Below are 20,012 nucleotides of genomic sequence, written 5' to 3'. Positions count from 1 at the left end.
AATATTCCTCTGTCCTCAAGCTCAACGCTAATTTATTTATTTATTTACGCTCACGGGACACAGCACAGGACAAACCTAATTCAAGCTGTGCCACTAAAAAAATACAATAAGAAAGAAAAAAAGGACACAAATAAACTTAAATCAGTATCTCAAATTGCATAAGTAATTTAACAAAAATAACAGAAAGAAAAAGAAAAAAACCGAGGTATCTAACAATCAGCACGTGAAAGGACAAGAACTAATTGTAAGTATAAATCAATCTATATAAATTAATCTATATACGGCATGTTCCCAACAGCAGCAAGGGTCGCTCTTTTAAAGGAGATTAAGGAATCGTACGCAAATATATCAATGGCAAGACGGTCAGCAGAGCGAGCAGAGCGCAGCAATGGCGAATGCTGATAGGAGTTAGTGCGCGGAGTTGTAGTAAAGAACAGAAAATCAAAACGAAGCGATCTGGGCGGGACGTGGAAGTTAATCAGTGATGTAAGCGAGGATGATTTATAAATATTATGAATTATTTTATATAAAAGTATTATATCATTAGCAAGTCACCGTTGGCCGAGTCGTAACAAGTGGAAAGATTGGCACGCCGAGTTGTAGTCAGCATAGGTAGTATGAGATTTCCAGCATAAAAAACGAACGAAACTCTTTTGGACACGCTCTAATCGTTCCACAAATATATTATATTGTGGATTCCATACAACAGTGCAATAATTCAAAATGTTAAATACATACGTATAATAGAGAGTCATTAATGAATTAGTGTCGGTAAAATCAGCAGCCGATCTCATGACGAAACCAAGCATACGAAACGCCTTGCTAATCACCGAATCGACGTGCTCACCGAATAATAGCTTACTATCAAACGTCACGCCCAAATCTCTTATAGAAGTAAACCTGTTCAACAACTTCCCTCCAATGATGTAGTCAAAGCGTATGGGACCAGGCTTTTTTGTAAAAGTAATTGTAAAGCATTTACTATAATTCATGGTGATGAAGTTTGTGCAACAATATTGAGCAAGTTCGTATAGATCACGCTGAAGAGCAGAACAATCTCTAGGATTTGACACGCGGCAGAAGATCTTTAGATCATCTGCATACATTAAACAGTTAGCGTGTTTAAAACATTTAAATATGTCATTAATATAAATATTAAAAAGCAGAGGTCCAAGAATGCTTCCCTGAGGTACGCCGGATGAGACTGACACCGTCTGCGAGGAAAAACCTCTAACTGTAACCGATATACTAGATAATACTCGATAATACTAGAACTGTTATGAAGGAGCGCGATCTGGCCAAGCAAAGGGAATCTTATTAAGGTAATAAACGAAGTTGCTATAGATAGAAAATCAAACCTTTGCAATCTTATTGGCTACATCCTGTGTTTTTATTAACGGCTCAAATTCAACAACCATGTTTATAGTGTGTATAGAGTGGTGTACAGTGATGAATCCCGACTATATTTAGAGATGCATGACGACTGTATAAGATTCAGACGAAAATGTGGATGAAATGGTAGAACTCCATGTTCTTCAGTTGCTTTAACATTTGAAATGCCCACTTATCCAATAGATCAATACCTGTCCCATATTGTAGGAAGTGCTATGGACAGATTTGCAGAGCATAACATCAATCTTTATTATCTTATCAAGAATTTAATCCATATCTCTTATTTATATCACCAACAGCATTTTATAACTATAAAACCTTCTTTTAAAGTAATTTCTCGTAAACTTTAAATTGTATGATTTTATAGTTTAAAATAAAATCTTGGTTTGACTAAAATGCACCTCGGCTCTGGAGGATCAATACGCAATTATCCGTGATGTGGATGCATAAAATATAAAGTCATACCAGAGCTGACCAGGAGAAACACGGAAATTACTCCTGCTCGGGAGAGGTTGGGAATTAGAGCGACCATTGTTCAGCTTGTACATGAATAAAATAATGTTATCCGTGTTGAAATTGCAGAGATGGCCAAGGACGCTCTGTTAAACAGTACGACTTATATTACGAACAAGGAAGAAAAATCTTCAGCTCATCAGCATACATTAAGCAATGTTAGCGAATAGTACAAGAAAAACAGTAGTTCTATAAATTGAAAATTATAAAGGAAACAGGTTACTATTACTACCCTATGGTACATGACACGTAACTGGAATCGACAGGGGATTTATACCTGCCAATATATGCAGTTTGAGATCGACCGGATGTATAGGAAGCAAACCAGCGCAACAATTTACGAGTAATGCGAAATTGCTGTAGCTTATTTAACTCTTCGACGCCACGCCTGCGGAAATGGCCGTAGACTGACTTTTTTTATTGCAATTTCTCCCAGTTTCAAATATACACGTTTATACGTCTCGAAACAATACACCTCGACTACTGTCTCGTTCAAAAGATATTTAGTAGCATATTAAATATTACTATTATATTATAATTTATAATAATTATATTAAATTTAAAAATTTAATATTCGGTGAGTTTAGACCACCGATTAAGACATTTTTTTCATAATTTTAAAAATTTGATATATCTTATTAAAAATTGACATTCTGCATCATTTCTTCTTGACAGTGACGTTTTTTGATGTTAATTCATCAACCTAGCAGAAATGTTGAGCGTAGACCAATGATTTTTATATTTCTAATTTCTAATATTTATTTATATAATATATAAATATATATTATATACAGGGTGATTCACATAAGAACCGACACAGAGCAGGGACATGCAGAGGACTTCATAATAAATTAAGCTAGAAAAACAAAATTTGGTACATATTATGAGTGTACCAAGAGTATTAATTGAAAGCAAATTGAACTCAATTGAGGCATTTCAAAGGGTTGATTAAGGGTGATGGTACCCTAAAATTTGACAGATTATTTTAACCTTTCGGCGGATTTAATACATTACTACTTCATTTCATGTGGAATTTAATTCTAAAACTTTTCTTAGTCATATTATTTTTTAAAAAACTTTGTTGTTTTCATAAAAAACTTAAATAACTAAAGACACTTATTTCGTAATGTTACTTACAATAAGCGAAAAATCAGTAGTCGGCTATGAAATTGTACGTCAAACTTGACAAATAGGTTATAAAATTATTTGACAACAAGGTTTTATAACCTATTTGTCAAGTTTGACGTACAATTTCACAGCCGACTACTGAATTTTCAATGATTTTAGGTAGCATTAACGAAATACGTGTCTTTAGTTATTTGAGTTTAAAATAATAAGACTAAAAAAAGTTTTAGAATTAAATTCCACATGAAATGAGGTAATAATGTATTAAATCCCCCAAAAGGCCATCCGTCAAAATTGAGAGGACCATCACCCTTAATCAACCCTTTGAAATGCCTCAATTAATACTACCAATTAATACCTTCGATACACTCATAACGTATACCAAATTTGGTTTTTCTAACTTAATGTATTACGAAGATATTCAATGTTTTAAAAATTTAAGACCCAACTTTGAAGGCCTATAACTCCTCAGGGGTACAACTTAGTAGAGAAATAAGTTGCGTTAAATCATCTTAATTTATTGTCCTCTACATGTCCCTGCTCTGTGTCGGTTCTTATGTGAATCACCCTGTATATTATACATTTATTTATTTACATCATTATCATTTGAAATTAACGTTTTTCGATGTTCATAAAATTCACAGTCTCCATCATTAAAATTAGTGCAATTTGAAGTTAGCTTATTAATTTAGCAAAAAAAGTTGATTGTAGACCACCGATTTTATAACATGTTAACTTGATAGGAATTTTAGAAATTTACACGGTGTGTTAACTCAATACGTTTAAAAAAAGACAGATATTTAATGGGTACCACGGACGGCTAGATGGTACTGTAAGCAAAAATTGTTTAAAGTCCCTAGATTTACAAAGTACCGCGGTTTGCCGCCATTTTGGCCATTTTGAAAGTCAAGCGGGAACTTTAAAACTATGTCGTTCTATTGATGACATTACGCCAAAATTCCTTTCATTTTTTCTCGTGGTACTCTGAAGAGTCGAAAGTGCATGCGTTGCTGACAAAACGAAGTGAAAACAAAATTCAAATTTTCACCAGTCAACATGAAAATGATACCTTTGCTGTTATCATTTTCATGTTGACTGGTGGAAGTTTGAAAACAATAATTAATAATCATTAACTGAATAAAAATACTTTTAAATTTCGCGCTTTATTAAAAGTAATAGGTACCACAGACCACTAGAGGCGTTGAAATCAATTTGACCGAAAAAATAGTGGGGAGTAATGCTTCTATATATATATATTTATATTTATTTTTCTATGGAAATTTACGTTTTCGTTATAACGTTATTATAGGTACTAATACAATTCTCGGAATTTTTATGTGAAAATACAAACTATTGTTGTGGATACAAAAAATAGTATATTATTATATGCGAGTAGAATACTATACTTTGTCCACGACTATTGAAATTGATTCCATAAACTTATTTTTTAAATAAATTTTTGAATAAAGGTTAAACGTCAATGTGACACAAATTCAATGTTACTCACTGCAACCAACTTCACAACAATTTGTCAAAATTAAGTGTCAGTTTTATAAAACGTCGTTTTCTTTACGAAAATTAATTAATTTATGCTTAAATCATACGAAAAAAGGAAGTTGTTTAGGTTTTTTTAATGTCAAACATTTAGAAACTCCTAAAAAATTGAATTAAATTGACGTTTTTTGAACTTTTAACGTTTCAAATAATTATTATTAGTCTGGTCAAGATGGCTACCCGTGAATAATGATTATTATTCACCGCTATTATTCACTCCGTGAAAAATGACTACCATTTTGTTTTAGAAAACTCATTCATAAGGTATATATTATAAGGTAGTCGTGGACAAAAAACATTATCGTAATATTTTACTGTATATAATCATTAATTTGGATACCTAATTATATTATGAGATTGGGTAAATATTTTTGAAACGCCCTGTAAGTTCTGTGTCGTTATTAGCTTGCGCGATGATACGCCGAGATGCTTACAGTATTCCGGGTCAATCAATACTGATGCGGTTTTCATGGGCAAACAACTGTTTTAATACATATTTCATGTCAAAACATAACATGGAAACGTCGGCTGTTGTTGTAACAATACAGTATAATTTCAAGAGATAAGTTAATCGATTTCAAGCTCTGTTATCCAATGGGCTTGTTCGACGATTTACAATTGTAATTTTCTTGGATACATGTTACTTACTTTGCATTCTTTGGATGGTATTTCTTCTCGCCACAGTCGAGATCCTCGTCGGAAGACTTGGGCATTAAAGGCACTCGGTCTGTGCGATGCGTTGGAGACGTATGGGATCCATATCCGTCCGAATTTAACTAAACACGAAAAAACGTATCAAAAATAAACACGAAAGTGCTAAAAATAAATGAAATAGATTAGAGTAATGAGTCTCTCGTATTATTTATATCGTCTACCGCACATTTTGAACGTTTGTAAGCTGGGCGAGTCGCGCGTAACGTGAATAGGAGTAAATAAATTTCCGGAGCGGAAGGGCCCGGAATGAATGGAATTAGTGTTTCCGGTCTTGTTCGTATTTTTGTTACAAATGTAGCTTTGTTTTCATTAGTTATTTAAGCGGGCGGTTTACCTTAACTACAGTAGCTACTGGTTGTTGGTCCATTATTAAAGGGGGTGGGTCAGGTATTTTCTTCGGTAACACTTCCATCGGAATCTGTTCGCCAAGCAATCGCTCTTTCATCTCATGGATATAAGGACACCTTTGCATATTTGAAAGTTTGTACTGAAAAAAAGAAATAGTTTACTGTGTGTTAATATATTACAAGAAGCAATTAACTTCTTTTTGTCTGAAATTTTGAAGGAGTCCCATTAAGCCAAGTAGGCTCTTGCTATAGGATTTAGATTGCAAACATGTTCAATGTCAGCTCGTTGTGTTGCTTTCTGAATAAATTATAAACTAAAGATTTTTTTGCCTAAATATACAATATTGATTTTTATTATTAATTATTTCATACTGTTGCAAATAAAGAAAAATTCAAGCTCTTTTCAAGCCGGGCTAGAACTTTTGAAAAAAAAATCTTTTGAATGAAACATTCCTAACGTAGCCAAGCCACCATCAAAGGATTTTGTGGTTTGTGAACCAGATATATCCAACTACGAAGTGTGGCTGTTGCAGAAAGAAGTTTTTTCTACAAATAATAATAAGTCAATATAGGTTTGGCATTAATCTAACCTCAGAGATATTAAAATCAATTCAGAAGATAACTCTGCTTATGAAGACCGTTGGGTGCTTGCTTGAAAGACCTGCTTGTGGTAAATGAAACATCTGCTCATAGAACTAATTTTGCAGCCTCGGATAGGATTGGATTAACTGATGACAACCCAACGAGAAATGAGATGCGATTGAGAAATCCATACACAGTGAGAATTGGATGCTGGAATATAAAATCTTTCAACAACAAAGATCAAGAAGTAATATTAGAAATAAAATCTTTTCTGTACCTGTTTGTACAGGGTGTCCCAATTTCGATGTCCGCATAGGCTATCTCCGAAACTAAAAGAGATAGAAAAAAAGTAGCTTACATGTCATGATCTCGTTTTTCGAGAAAATGCTAATGCCGAAAACTCCGAACAGCTATCGTCTTTTGTTTTCGTCCTATCAGCAAAAACTGAAAATTATGCGAAAACGACAATCGCGAATATCTCACTTATTATCAAAGATGGAGTATTATAAATAAAACATTATATGGGCAACTTTTTACGAAGAATTCAGTGGCGTAGGTAGAATTTTTTTCCCATTTTTTACTTTCGAGATTTTAGACGTAACTTTATTTTATTAAATGGAAACCATAGTTGGCTATGATCTAAAATAATTTGTTATTTTATTCTGATAACAAATATATATAGTTTGTCGGGTATATTTCTTATAGTTATTAAATAATTAACAAAAATTCATTTTGATCTATCTAAAAGTAATGTATGTATTTAAAAGTTATGTTGCTATGGTGATAACCATACATACTATGATGGCACATAATGTATCAAATAATTGCTTAAGTTTGTATTTAAAAATTCGATAACAACTCTGGCATTATGTGCTGATACGAAGCACCAGCATGTTAGGTGTCAAAGTATAACAAAACTAAATAAAACTTTACAATGAACTTCGAAAATTATGAAAATGTAACATGATGGAATGCTATATGTTATCAGATAAGAATGCGACGTTAGTCGCGGAATTATATTTCACAAGGTATTCAGAAAAAAGACAACCGCACGTAAGAACCTTCAGCCGGTTAGCAGAAAATTTAATAGATTTTTGGTCCATCCCCAAACCACGTGCAAAAACATACCAAAATGGCCTGCAAGAGGATGAAGTCAATGTGTTGGCTTCACTTGCGATAAATCCATCAACATCTTGCAGAGAAATTGAACAAGACGTCTGACCCAAAAACCGCTGCTTCCGAATATGAAAGAAAAATATGTATAAACCATACAAAGCGGGCCTAACTCATTATTTACGTGCAGGAGATGTCAATCTAAGATTAGAATTTTGTAGATGATATTTAGAAAAATTAAATAATCTGCTGTTTGTTCAAAATGTCATCTGGACCAATGAAGTCTCTGAGTGTTCAAAGAAGGTTGAGGTTCAATGTATGGTGTGCCCTTTTAGATAATAGAATGTTGGCATATAGTATCTACCATAAAAACTTAAACTCAGGTAATACCTCAATATATCAAGGCAGCACATTGTGCCTTTGGTCGACAATTTGCCATTAAATAAGTCTCAAATGATATATTTTCAATATGACAGAGCACCAGCACATAATGCCAGAGTTGTCAGTGAATTTTTAAATACTACTACAAAGTTTGGCAATAATTGGAAACAATGGGCACGTTCAGCCGGTGTCAACTGTTAAGTTGCTATATTAGCAGTCGCGGCTGAACGATATGCTAAGTCAGCGCTGTTACGCAGCAGTTTAGTAAATATCTCAGCGTAAGTAATCTGCGCTTAGTTTGTCAGCGGTTGTGAAATTCTAGGTTAGGATTAATATTTTTTGTTTCTCCCCTTTAATTTTGAAAACTGGCAGAACTGTATAAAATGAAATGAGCCTTAAAATCAACATCATCATCCATTATCTCTTGTAATAACACAAAATTTTCAAAAATATTATTGTTGGCCATAGTTTTAGGTTATGCTGAACTGCTAATTCTCAATTGCTTGTTCAGCCGATTTCGTTCCGCTGTATTAAAGCTCTTACAACTAGCTGACTGATTTAATTCAACTGTTGACACCTGCTGAAGGTACCCAATGTTTTCCATCGTGGCATTGTTATCACCATAACAACATTAAGTTTTAAATACATACAATAGTTTTAGAAAGAACAAAAAAAATTGATACATTATGTTCCATCATAGTATGTATGGTTATCACCATAGCAACATTAACTTTTAAATACATACATTAGTTTTAGATAGAACAAAATGAATTTTTGTTAATTATTCAATAACTATAAGAAATATACCCCACAAACTATATATATTTGTTATCAAAAGAAAATAACAAATTATTTTAGGTCATAGCCAACTATGGTTTCCATTTAAAAAAATAAAGTTATGTCTCAAATCTCGAAAATAAAAGATGGGAAAAAAATTCTACCTACGCCACTGAATTCTTCGTAAAAAGTTGCCCATATAATGTTTTATTTATAATACTCCATCTTTGATAATAAGTGAGATATTCGCGATTGTCGTTTTCGCAAAGTTTTCAGTTTTTGCCGATAGGGCGAAAACAAAAGACGATAGCTGTTCGGAATTTTCGGCATTAGCATTTTCTCGAAAAACGAGATCATGACATGTAAGCTACTTTTTTTCTATCTCTTTTAGTTTCGGAGATAGCCTATGTGGACATCGAAATTGGGACACCCTGTACAGAAAAGATCTACTAGCGATCTTCAAAAAGGTAAAGGAACACATTTTATCTATGTATACAATCCAGACATCAACAAAATTCAATACATTTTACTATAACCTGTAAACTGTACTGGATTGAGTACCGGAAAGGGATGAAATTATAAATTTCCCAATACATATGAGGAAAACTACAATAAATAGGCATAGACATATTTATACAGTGTGTCCCAGGATAGATGTTAGAAGAGGTATAATGACTTAAAAATTTTTGAATTTTATTTTAAGGCTGAGAAATTAATCCCTGCTTAGTATGGAGAGAATTTTACGTATATTTTCATATTTTGAAAATCAACTCGGCCTTGATAATGAAGCGAAAACTATTTTTAGTTCAGGTAAAATAAGCTTTTTGTTCATGGTACGGCAAAATATCAAATTTTCGACTTTCTTGCTATTGAATATGGAGAAACGGTAATTCAATTTTTGACCATCCAATGTAAGCCGAGATACAGGAGGTGTCTGAAAATCGTAAATTTCAAACACTCCCTGTATATCAAAAACGAAGAGGGCTATGAAAATTTGGTTTGCGCCATTGTAAGTTTCACAAAAAAGTAGCTCAGGTTCGCGAAAGCCGCAACTTTCTATCTTTCATAATAACTGAGATACCCTGCAAACCCATCGAAATTTGGACACCCTGTACATACAGGCTATTCCGGTGACTCGGGGCATAAAATTAACCTCATATACTAGAGCAAAAATGATGACGATTCGTGAAATAAAAATATTATAAAACTCTTCAAATGGCCAAGATATGGGCCATCACAGTTCAGAAATTTTAACACATTTTTCTAAATATTTTCAATACCATTTATGGTAGAGCGTTGAAATTTGGTACAGGGTAAACAAATATCAAACAAAATCATTGAACCAATTTTGACTTTGATCAGGAGGCGGCAACCATGCTATACAGGCTGTCCCTAAAATTTGTTTGCTCAGAACTTTTTTGTTCGCCCGTAACCCTACATTTATTTTTGTACTTTTTAATAGAAAATTTATTTTAGAAATTTTTATCACTCTTTGAAAATTTGGATAACATTGACCGTTTTCGTGTTATACGCGAAAATGTTAAGCTTTGATTTCAATCGTAACAAACAAAAAAAAGGAAACATATTCCGCAAGATCTGAGTTGGCGATGACAATTGAAAAACGAACTGAGCTAATAACCATTACTTGCATAAATTTCTAAGTGCAGACTTAGGTAAATCCAGTGTTAATTTATTTTAGTTGAATAAAAGAATATAATTTCCAAAATAATAAATTTAATTTTCACGGTAACAACAAACAAGAACATAACAAAAATTTTTACAAAAATATTAACAAGAACAATAAAATTATAAACAAATAGTAATAAATAAAAAAGAACAAAAAAATACTAAAGCAGATGTTCAAAAACACTCCCGCCGGCATCAATGAACGCCTGAAATCGCCGTTTTAAATTAAAGCGCACTCTGCGGAGAACATTGATCTCAGTTCGAAGTTGATCAAATGAATCAACAATTCGCAACCTCAGTTGATCAAGTGAAGTTATTTCAACGCAGTAAACTAGCGATTTAACGCGTCCCCATAAATAAAAATCTACAGGTGTAAGATCCGGCGATCAGGGGGGACAACTACGAGCGAACAAAAAAGTTCTGAGTAAACAAATTTTAGGGACACTTGTATAGCATGGTTGCCGCCGCCCGATCAAAGTCAAAATTGGTTCAATGATTTTGCTTGATATTTGTTTACCCTGTACCAAATTTCAACGCTCTACCATAAATGGTATTGAAAATATTTAGAAAAATATGTTAAAATTTCTGAATGGCCTATATCTTGACCATTTAAAGACTTTTATAATAATTTTTTTTCACAAATCGTCATCATTTTTGCTCTAGTATATGAGGTTAATTTTATGCCCCGAGTCACCGGAACAGCCCTGTATATGTATAAAGATTAATCTGAAGGATAATTCATGTGAGTCGGCAAAGAAATCAACCTTTGATGTAAACTTCCATTCATACAACTATTTCAAAGGATCAAAAATTATTGGTTATTCTCTTGTATGATAAGATAACGTATTACAATTAAATAAAACATTTTGAATGTACATCAACCCCATAAATTTCAATTTCGATAATTGGACAGCAAAATGTGCTTAGACTATTAAATTAAATTAATCAATTCACTGGCGACAACGAAACATATTAAGGCCACCCGGACAACTCCGGATATAATGAACCTGACGGTACTTATGAAACAATAAAATATGTCATAAACTAGAATCTTGAAGCTCAATTAATATCATGATTCTTAAAAATACAATCGATATGATTTTTTAAAAATTACGCCTTATTTTTGATTTAAAAATTTTACAATTTCTCCTTTAATATTTTTTTCCTGCAAATTTCAATAATATTATCTTCTAATTTTTATATCACATCATAAACTAGAATCTTTCAGCTTCAATTTGACATACATATCACATCACGATTCTTAAAAATACAGTCGATATGATTATTTGAAAATTTCACGTTATTTTTGATTTATAAATTTAACAACTTCTTCCTTCATATTTTTTTTCTTGAAATTTCAATAATATTACCTTATAGTTTTCATATCATATCATAAACTAGAATTTTTAAATTCAATTTAACATAAATATCACATCAGGATTCTTAAAAATACAGTCGATATGATTTTTTGTAAATTTCGAATTATTTTTGATTTAAAAATTTGACAAGTTTTTTAATATTTTTTTCCTGAAAATATCAATAATATTATCTTATAGTTTTAATCTTTAAGCTTCAATTTAACATACATATCATAATATCATGATTCTCAAAAATACAGTCTATATGATTTTTCGAAAATTTCGCAATATTTTTAATTTATCAATTTGACAATTTCTTCCTAATAATTTTTTCCTGGAAATTTCAATAATATTCACCTTACAGTTTTTGTATCACATCATAAACTAGAATCTTTAACCTACAATTTAACATAACTATGTACAGGTTGGCCAAATAAGCGTGTAAAGTACTGTATATTCTGGATATTTTAACCCTTTGTGTCCCAAGAAGTCAAACATTTTGAAACTTTGTGACAGAATCAAACAGAATTAAAACGCTATCAAAATACACTCGGTAAAGGCCTTTGGAATAAAATTTTAGCAAAATATGCAATCCCCCTATTTTCGCATAGTCTAAGTGTAAAAAAAGATGCTAATTAAAAAATTTCTGGAAACCGTGTTTATTGAAATTAAGAAATAAAACTTATTTTAAATTCAAGCTTGAAGCTTTCTGTTTAAATCGATGTATAACAATCGATGGGTTGAATTAAAAAAATATTGAGAAAAAGAGTATTGAGTTAAAACTAACATTTTCGTATAATCTAAAAGTGTCAAAAAAGGTGCTAATTTAAAAATTCCTGGAAGCCGTATTTATTGAAGTTAAGGAATGAAACTTATTTTAAATTAAAGCTCAAAGCTTTCTCTTTAAAATGATGTATAATAATTGTTGGGTTGGATTGGAAAAATATAGAGAAAAAAAAAGTTGAAATAAAACTTACATTTTCGTATAACCTAAGAGTGTCAAAAAAGATGCTATTTTAAAAATTCCTGGAAGCCGTATTTATTGAAGTTGAGGAATGAAACTTATTTTAAATTAAAGCTCAAAGCTTTCTCTTTAAAATGATGTATAATAATTGTTGGGTTTGATTGGAAAAATATTAAGAACAAAAATGTTGAAACAACGCTTACATTTAAAAGAGTCAAAAAAGATGCTAATTTAAAAATTCTTAGAAACAATGTTTATTGAAATTAAGGAATGAGACTTATTTTAAATTTAAGCTCAATGTTTTCTTTTTAAAATGATCTGTAATAATCACACTTAATAACCATTTTTCAAAGAAATACCTTCTTGAACAACAAAATTCAACAGCACCACTTTTCACTAAACTTCTAACCTCACATCTGGATGAATAAGTTTAAAGTGTACCTAAAAATCCTACAGTGCAGATTGCGACGTTTTTTATACAGATTATTTCTTGTATACACTTGTATAGTAGAAAGTACAGACAGCTCTAAATGCGCCGAATAGATAACTACAGTTTAAAATGAGTGTTTAAAATTACCGGTACTTTAAAGTACCGTCGGGACACGAAGGGTTAAGTTAAGAACAAGATACCGAAGCGCCGTTTTCACTAGCTTGTTTGGGCTTCATTTTGTTATTTTTTCATGAAAAAAACGCAATACCATTAGATTTAACTTTAGTAAGAAAATTCACAATATCTATTGTAATAAAGTCACTAGATTTACAAAGTACCGCGGTTTGCAGCCATTTTGGCTCGAAAGTCAAGCGGGAAATTTAAAACTGTGTCGTTCTATTGATAACATTACTCCAAAATTTGTTTCTTTTTTCTAGTGGTACTCTGAAGAGTTGAAAGCCCTTCTTACTGCTATTTTTTCAACTCCAAAGGCAACAAGACGGAAATATTTTTGTAAATAAGTGGTGAGATGCAGTGACAAGTTGTCAAACCGCCATTTTGGCTCGAAGACAGGCGTCATGAACCGCGGTACTTTGTAAATCTAGGGACTTTATATTGTAATGTCGAAATATGCCCTTTAGTGGCGACGTACTAACTTACAATTAGTACAAATAAGGTAGAATTTGTAGTCTAAGAAAAGTTCTTTTCAACGATAACAAGTTTATTAAAATCTGTTTAGCCATTTTGAAATTATTTTGGCATTTGTTTACAACCATTTTCGAACACTCCCCACCACTTTATTTTTAGATAAAGCAAAAAGTATTTTAATAATAAAAACTGTAATTTATCGAAACTTTGAAGGGCATATATTCTTTTGTAAGATTAATACAGTGGAATACCGAGAAACAAAAACAAAAGTTTCGGGTTAAGCTGTGCGTCTTTTGGAAAAGTGTTCAAAAAGTATCAAAGTCTATTTTTGTATGAATCGAAGCATGCTTTGTATTATTATCTTAATTTTTTGTGTGTAACTTTAAGACTGTTTAATAGTATTTATAAATATTAAGGTGGGTTAACACCTACAAAATTCCTTGAATAAATAATGAAGATTAAATCTTCCAACGCTGTGGCATTTCTTTTTTAGATTTAATGTTAATTTATCGAACAAATAAAAACATTTTTTTTCGGAATCTATTTCTAGAATATATAAGCTTAATGAAAAACAGTAAATATACAAGGAACTCGATATTTAACTCGAACAGATGTGGCCTACATTTCTCTAGCACGCACATATAAACAGTTTTTGTATAGAGCGGAGGGACTAATTTAGGAACTGCACTTCATGTCCAAATATGAAAAACTAAAGTACTTGGAGTATTTAAAGTATAGAGGCGAATTAATTTCGGTTTAAATAACCTTCAGTTACTTTCATAATTTTTATTCAATAAAAAGTCTATAATAATAAGTCGTCTTTAGTTCCGATTTTTTAACGCATAAATAATCCTAAAAATTAGTTCTAAGACATGAAAAACAAGCAGGAAATAACGAGTTTAAAACGTGACCAAACCGAAATCATTCGGATTTCGAACTATGACAAACCATCAAAAAGAAATGATTTAGGACCGCCCGGTTTAACCGCAGTATAAACTAGAATACGTACATAGAATCTTATTCCGGGTTTAAGCAACATGATATTATTTTAGACGCAATCGTAGTTGTAAGTAGCAGTTAAAAGATATCGTTTCTATAGCCACAAGAGTTCGGTAACTTTTAAATAGTTTGTCACTTTATTGAAATATGTAATATAATCATATCTTACTATACGAATTTTTTAACTGATGACGGTTGTCTTAAAATAGAAATCGCGGAATTTTTATAAAATATATGTTAATAATTCCAATAAGAAATGCGGAACTGTTGCCAAATGTGAGAAAAAATGACGGTTTTAGAAAAGATGTTAGATAACTTTCAAAAACAACAAATATCAAAAGATTAAAAAATTCGTAACATAAGCGAAAGGTTGTGCAAATTAAATAAAATTAACAGCAAAACGCAACAAAAAAAAACACAGATACAGAAAACTGAAGCCAGAAAAGAAGACTTGGTTTGACAACGACTCACAGTGGTCCGAGCGGTAAGAAAACCCGATCGAAAATATTATTTTGGTGTTAGCAATTAGCTAGCTTTATGAAACTTGGCATATGATTATAAGACCAAAAGGGTAATGTTGTGTCAAAATTTGAATTAAATTCGTCAACCGGAAGTAGTACTACGCAAGCAGTACTTTATTTAAATTCATACTCATTTTCTTTTCATATAAATTAGGACTTTAAAGAAGAATATTACTATAAAATTTTGTGCAAAACATTAGACGTATATTACTTCACATTTTTTTGTGTAATTACGTGATCGCAAATTCTTATCTAAATTGTTTTATAGAGGACCTATACCGGATGTCTCACGCAACTGGTTCGTTAGAACTTTTTTAGGTACCACTATTCGTAGCGGTTTGAAATTTTGACAACATGGATTGTTCATTCGAAGCATTCGATCTAAAATACTTTCAAGATGGCCGCCACTTCCGGTCTACCGGATGTAGACCACAACTTCGTTATTTTAAATGGAATGCTATAGTTTTTAATGCACCTTTTAATTATATTCGACAAAATAAGTTGACTTTGATAAAAGTTATTGGTACCTACCATTTTTCGTTTTCGAGTTATTTTGTTTTTAAGTTTTTCTTTGGCAAATTACTTTATGCTCTTTAAAACCTTATATCTTAGCCAACGCTCATTCAAAAAAGCTCTAAATTGGCACGATTACTCTTGAGATGTTGTCAAACAGATTGTCATTTGTTGTATTAAAGTATCTTATACAGGGTGGTCAAAAATTGAATTATCGTTTCTCTATATTCAATGGTAAGATAAGAAAGTCGAAAATTTTAAATGGAACGCCCCATATTTTTTTACCCTATCAGAAATGGAATTTGATAAAAATGTGGCAAAATTAATTGGCAGAATTAGTTGGTTAGATAGCTCAATTTTACTTAGCTTTTACTAAAAATGTTCTAACAACTATTCGAGAATAAACTCATCGCTATTAATTTGAAGTGATATTGGAGACCATAATACGTAAGTTTGCAGCCTACTTATAGTAGAATTTTCCCATGATACTGAGATAGTCCACATACATTTCAAATTATTCGAGATAATATAAAATATTTTGTTATATTCACCAACATAACAAAATTTATCTCAATTTGTGTGAGTCTTCTTCATTTTCTAAATCTTGTTCCTCTATATTTACTTCTTCATCATTATTGTCTTCTTCTTCACTTTCTTCATCATCATCATCTTCTTCTTTACCTTCCTTTTCTTCGAGAGATTTGTCCAGTATAAGTAAATTTTTCATGTCTTCATTCATATTTTTATATCTTTCTGAACATTCTTTATAAAAGTTACTAATAAATGGATCGGAGCTCAGTAATAGTCTTTTAAATAAATCTTCATTTGTTTGAAGTCTACCACATTTTCTTGTGTGACACTCTCTAAATCTGCGTACTTGTTTGTTTTTTGCTTCTTGATAAATAAAATCCACAATTATGTGTTAAGTAATCTTTGACCGCCAATTTTTTGGTTAAGGCGCACGTTGGCGCAAGATTTCTTTCTTATGCTATGTACACCATACCTTCAGCAATAAAAAAATGTTAGCTACAATTGTTCGATTTTGTTCGCTCGCAAGATATTTAATTTAAAAGATTGAATGGTCAAAAAATATATGTATTTATTGACGTCAATAGAAATGGTTGTAATTTTTTTCAACAAACATCTTTTGAAATTTGGAAAGGCGTAAAATGAAGACCTTTCTGTACTTTATAAGAAACCAACGACACAATATTTTCAAGTAGTGATATACCATCTTTTTTGTTTTCTAAAGTTGTGTCGTTTTCTAAAAAATTTCCTTATACAAAATAAGGTAATTGTAATAGCAATTTATTTCGCGCAGTAGCTATTATAAAACACCAAAGACTTCATAAACTTCACTAAGAGTCTATTAATAGTTAAAATATATGTAACATTTAAAAAAACAACACTATAAAATTTTTTTTTCAATTGATTTTCGATCGGGTTTTGAGTGTTTTCGGACCACTGTGCGACTGTGCTGAGAGTATTACAAGTAGAGATGTAGAACATAACAAATTTTAGGCTACGTCAACGTGAAAAAGAAAGGAATTGAACTAAAATTGGAACTAAAACTAGAAACTTTCAGGTTTTGCCGTGCGTCTTTTAAGAAAATGTTTGACGTTTCGGATGCCATGTTGCAACCTTCTTCAGTAACTGGTTCGAAGTGAAGCCAACCATGGCATCCGAAACATCAAACATTTTTTTAAAAGACGCACGGCAAAAGCCTTAAGTTTCTAGTGTTAGTTCTAGTTTTAGTTCCAATTTTAGTTCAATTAACTCCGGCTGTGAAAGCCTTCGTACTTATAAGAAAGGAATTGTTCAACGAAGCAAGAAAAAGAGCGGACTAAATCTGCTGACGAAAGAAACGGGAATGCCAGAACAACGAAATATTGAATATGGAGAGGGACTTTATAGCTAATAACACCAAGAATGCGTATAAATTTGTTGGACAGTTAAGACAAGGGTACAAACCACACACAGCTCCATGCAGAGATGAAACAAGAAAAATAAATAACATTTGGAATAAATTATTTGGAAACAATTATTTCTAAAACTTATTAACCATAGAAACTGATTTGGAAATGGACAACAGTCCACCACACCAAAGAGATGGAACGCCTATATATCAAAACGCAATTACTGCGTGAAAAAAATGAAAAAGATTGATGATGACATACTATCGGAAGTGCGCAAGGTTGGTGGCGAAGATCCAGCCAAGAACAATTACGAATTACTACAGAAGATCTGAAAAGAAGAAAATATACCTGACGAATGGAAAAAAGCGGTAAATTATTATAAGAATAATAATTTCATACATAGAATGAGTAATTACATGTCTGTATAAAGAGATTTTGATTTTAAATAAGAAAATTAATGTTATTATGAAACTAACATTTTAAAATTAGGCATGTTTAACTTTAAACTTATTATAAATACTTGTTCAAGGTAATCAATGATGCATATTTTTAGTTGAGACAGTAATTGCAATTGAAAAAAATAATACATTAAAAGGATTAGTAGTGAGTATTGTTATAAAATCATTCAACCAAATCTGATCATGTACTATTAGTTTTACACAGTGTATTATATAATAATGGGATTAAATACAGGATGTAAGATCACCGCTAAGAGGTGATAGAATTTTTTTTCTTATTATAATATAAGATTATTACGTTTTTTTATAAATTACAGTATAGAAAAAAATTATAAACTTACTTTATCAAAATGGTCCAAAAATAATCTAAAATTTACCAAAACCAATCGATAAAATCGATTATACTAGATTACAGATCATCTCAAACTGAATAAGATTGCATAAAGTTATTCTAAATCCTATGATTTAGTAAACAACAGAAAGGTTATCAGAAAGGTTCATTAATTTTGTAAAGATACTTATACTGTAGACTCCGGTTATAACGTATCCTCACGAGATCGAAAACTGTGCATACGATATATCAGGAAGTACGTTAAGTAGGTATAGTTAATCAAATGAATAAATTTGTGTTTAAAAAATCAAATTCAAAATGTTTATAACTGATGTTTGATTGTTTGAAGCAATTTTTAATTACTTCTTGACTAACTGTATTCCAAGCTTGCGAACATTAATATTTTTTTATTATTATCTTATAGTTTTTATAGCATTTCATAAACTAGAATCTTTAAGCTACAATTTAACGTACATATCATATCATATTCTTAAAAATACAGTCCAAATGATTTTTTGAAAATTTCGTATTGTTTTTGGTATATAATAATAATAATAATAATAATAATAATAATAATGTCTTTATTCGTACCAACATCAAATTAACAAATTAAATATTCTATACAAAACAAAAAAAATAAAATAAAATAAAATACTAAATTCACTAGTAAATTATAATAGTACGAAAGGCGAAGTTCAGTGCCGAGACACTGCTCAACTTAACCTTAAATTCCATTATAATAATATTCAAAAAATTCCAAAACGTTCAGCAACAAGCGAACAAACTAAATATATAAAGAAAATAATTAAAGAAATACCTCTGCCAGTACAGACAGAAACGGAAAAAAAAATGTAAAAAAAAAGAAAACTAATACTTAATAAATGCCACCTTCGCCTTACATTTAAATAGTTAGGATGGCCGTCTGTTGATCAAGTAAGCAACCAAACACTCGCTTTTTAAATGAGGAGACGCTTGCTAGCAGTTTCGTTTCAGCGGGTAAATCATTGTACATCTTTACAATCTGATAACTGAAGCTCCGTTTAAATAATTCCGTATTGTGGTTAGGAGGTGACAGAGCCCCCCTGAATCTCAAATTCAAGTTATGAATGTCAGTGCGATATTGAATTTTTTGGCATAAATATTGAGGCTTTTCTCTCTGAATTATGTTGTAATAAAACACACAACAATGCAGCTGCCTCCTACGGACCATATTAAGCCATTTTACCTCTGTCAACTTATGTGAAATTCTGTCATACTTCCTAATCCCGAAAATAAATCGCAGACAAGCGTTCTGAACCCTCTGTATGCGCTGCTCATCGACCCTAAGTAAAGACGGCCCATACACCACATCTCCAAAATTAAATTTTGATAAAATCAGCGCATTACAAAGTAGAGTCTTAGTGTTGACAGTGAGAAGATGGCGAGAGGGGTATAGAGCTTTTAGTTTACCAAACGCACCCTGAAGCATACTTGTCACGTGACTCCGGAATCTCAAATCCGAATCCATCACCAACCCTAAATTACGTGCTTCAGATACAATGGGGAGCGTTGATCCGTTGACCGTTACCCTGACATCTCCACCATAACGCAAAATATCCACTTTTCGGCCAAATATCATAACTTTTGATTTATTCGGATTGATTACTAAACTGTGATGGTTGGCGGCAGACACCAGATCCGACAATTCTAT

General features: G+C 31.6%; 1 protein-coding gene across 10 annotated transcripts in view; it reads right to left on the bottom strand.

Moving 5' to 3' along the window:
• LOC111429368 (Otopetrin-like a) overlaps positions 1 to 20,012 on the bottom strand; it is a 97,560-nt gene that overhangs the window by 45,149 nt on the left and 32,399 nt on the right. For 9 of the 10 annotated variants that reach the window (XM_071199774.1, XM_071199776.1, XM_071199771.1 and 6 more), the window contains exons 2-3: positions 5,633 to 5,785; positions 5,233 to 5,360 (exon numbers count right to left, since the gene is read on the bottom strand). In XM_071199774.1, coding sequence (XP_071055875.1) covers positions 5,233 to 5,360; positions 5,633 to 5,770 — 266 coding nt within the window. In that variant the 5' untranslated portion in view covers positions 5,771 to 5,785. Of the gene's footprint in view, positions 1 to 5,232; positions 5,361 to 5,632; positions 5,786 to 18,332; positions 18,424 to 20,012 lie in introns of those variants that run through there. The other variant, XM_071199775.1, reaches the window with a different exon arrangement.

The sequence above is a fragment of the Onthophagus taurus genome, chromosome 11, assembly GCF_036711975.1.
Source record: "Onthophagus taurus isolate NC chromosome 11, IU_Otau_3.0, whole genome shotgun sequence".
NCBI lineage: Eukaryota > Metazoa > Arthropoda > Insecta > Coleoptera > Scarabaeidae > Onthophagus > Onthophagus taurus.
Note: the sequence above shows the minus strand (reverse complement) of the source record. Positions and strands in the feature narration are given on the sequence as shown.